At 33.5% G+C, this 2,115-nt stretch overlaps 1 protein-coding gene across 1 annotated transcript; it reads left to right on the forward strand.

Annotated features, from left to right (window-relative positions):
• Positions 1 to 463: 463 nt before the first annotated feature.
• LOC101223028 (auxin-responsive protein IAA4) lies at positions 464 to 1,703 on the forward strand. The gene is made up of 4 exons (XM_004139186.3): positions 464 to 837; positions 963 to 1,165; positions 1,280 to 1,379; positions 1,601 to 1,703. Exons 1-4 carry the CDS (start codon positions 626 to 628, stop codon positions 1,677 to 1,679), a joined length of 594 nt encoding a protein of 197 aa, XP_004139234.1. The 5' UTR covers positions 464 to 625; the 3' UTR covers positions 1,680 to 1,703.
• The last annotated feature ends 412 nt before the right edge of the window (positions 1,704 to 2,115 follow it).

The raw sequence follows: 2,115 nt of genomic DNA on the forward strand, positions 1-2,115 counted from the left end.
TGGTTTCATGGAATCCAACCTAAAACAAGTATAAGGTCAAAATATACCATTTTGATCCTCTATTTTGGATTCAATTTTATTTTCATCTTTTATATATTTAAACTTAATTTTAATCAAAATATTAGTTAACCAACACTAATTTAAAAAATATAAAATAAAAAGGTAAAGAAATCCTTTTAAATGGTTTTATTTTACTCTTTAAAAACTTACAATTTTATTCCATACATTGAATAATCTTTAGAATTTGTTTTGAAATTAATAAAAAAATAAGTTGATGTATAATCATTTTAATTCAAACTACAGACCTCTTCATTAATAATATTTTGGTTAAGCCTTTGTTAGGAATAATTCGATATCCTAACATAAGAGAATCCTCAACCACAAGATATAGAGCGCGTGGCGAAGACGCACTTGGTAGGGAAGTGGGGGAAATGATAGGCTCTTTAGCTTTAATCGGCTTCTATAAAATACGTTTGAGCGTTATTTGGGCCAACAAGCATTTCCATTTCTTCTCTTCATAACTTTCCTCTCCGCCTTCTGTTTGTTTTCCGAGAAAAAAATCATATTGTACACAAATCCATCGGAAAATTCAGCAAACCCATTTCAGAGAAGCAAAAATTCAACAATGGCCTTTGAGAAAGATCTCAACTTGGAAGCCACCGAGCTCCGATTGGGTCTCCCGGGAACTTCACCCGACGATCAATCTAATTCTCCCATCAACCGAACCAACTCCAACAAAAGAGCTTTGCCCTCCGACGACCAAAACTCCTCCGAATCTCGCCGAGAAATTAACTCTGATACCTCCAAATGCAGCCAAGAAAATACCCCTCCTACCAAGTAAGAACTTTTATCAAACAGTAAAGTTTTGGTTTATTATTTCTAAAAATTTAGAAATTAGTTAGATTTTGGGGTTTTTTTTCTTCTTAAATTAGAATTTGACAGAAATATTTTATATTTAATAGGGCACAAGTTGTGGGGTGGCCACCGGTGAGATCATTTCGAAAGAATTCTTTACAAGCAAAGAAAAAAGAAGAGACGGCGGCCGGAATGTTCATAAAAGTGAGCATGGATGGAGCTCCATTTCTTAGGAAAGTTGATCTTAAGATCTATCAAGGATATCCTGACCTTCTTCAAGCTTTGGAGAACATGTTCAAATTTTCTCTTGGTAAGTATATATTATTTCTTTCAAATATAATCCGATCTCTTAATTAGATCTTGAGATCTCTCTCTTTAATGATGAAAAATTATTGATGTTTTCTTTCTTTGAATGTTTTTTCAGGCAAGTTTTGTGAGAGAGAAGGATATAATGGGTCGGAATTTGTTCCAACGTATGAAGATAAAGATGGTGACTGGATGCTCGTCGGCGATGTTCCATGGGAGTAAGTTTCTTATCTCTACATAAAATAAAATGCATGCATGGATATTTTTACTCTATTAGTTATATTTGAACATTTTTTTACGTAATAGTTTGGTGAAGATCTGATTCTTTAGAAGATACATTAGCTACAACTACTCCTATTATCGAATAGTTTATGTAATATAATATAGTATCAAAACCAATTTAGATCGATTATTGATTGGTTTATATGAAATTTTGCAGAATGTTCATGAGCTCATGCAAGAAGCTAAGGATCATGAAAGGATCAGAAGCAAAAGGTTTAGGCTGTGGATCAGTGTGAAATAAAGAAAGAAAAAATGAAAGTGAAAAAAGGGATTAGAGAGCACCCCAAATTGCTCTCTTTTTTATAAGATCGTCGGAAAAGTCGTGAAAGTTAATCACAACCGCCATGGATTTGCCGGCGGAGTGCAACCGCAACCGCCGGCCGACTTGCCGATGATCTGACTGAATTCGATCTCGTGTAAATGTTTATGAAAAATCAGATCTTGATTTGCTTAGAGAGAGAGAAGGAGAAAGAGGGGTTGATGATGAAGAGTTAATTAAGACCCCAAAACAAATAAGTGAATTGAGTTTTTTTAATCTTTTTTTTGGTGATTATATTCATATTTATTTCTTGTGGGGGGATAATGTAATTGAATTCAAGATAGGTTGGAAATTATGTTAATTACCCCCAAAGAGTTTGTATATGTAATTGAATGTGATATATAATCATCAAT

This window comes from Cucumis sativus, chromosome 2 (genome assembly GCF_000004075.3).
Source record: "Cucumis sativus cultivar 9930 chromosome 2, Cucumber_9930_V3, whole genome shotgun sequence".
Taxonomy (NCBI): domain Eukaryota; kingdom Viridiplantae; phylum Streptophyta; class Magnoliopsida; order Cucurbitales; family Cucurbitaceae; genus Cucumis; species Cucumis sativus.

Bases quoted from the DNA above. Each gene is read 5' to 3' on its own strand.
- LOC101223028 (XM_004139186.3), top strand. From the start codon at position 626: ATGGCCTTTGAGAAAGATCTCAACTTGGAAGCCACCGAGCTCCGATTG. The intron at 1,166-1,279 runs GTAAGTATATAT...ATGTTTTTTCAG, and splicing joins CATGTTCAAATTTTCTCTTG to GCAAGTTTTGTGAGAGAGAA. The intron at 1,380-1,600 runs GTAAGTTTCTTA...GAAATTTTGCAG, and splicing joins GTCGGCGATGTTCCATGGGA to AATGTTCATGAGCTCATGCA.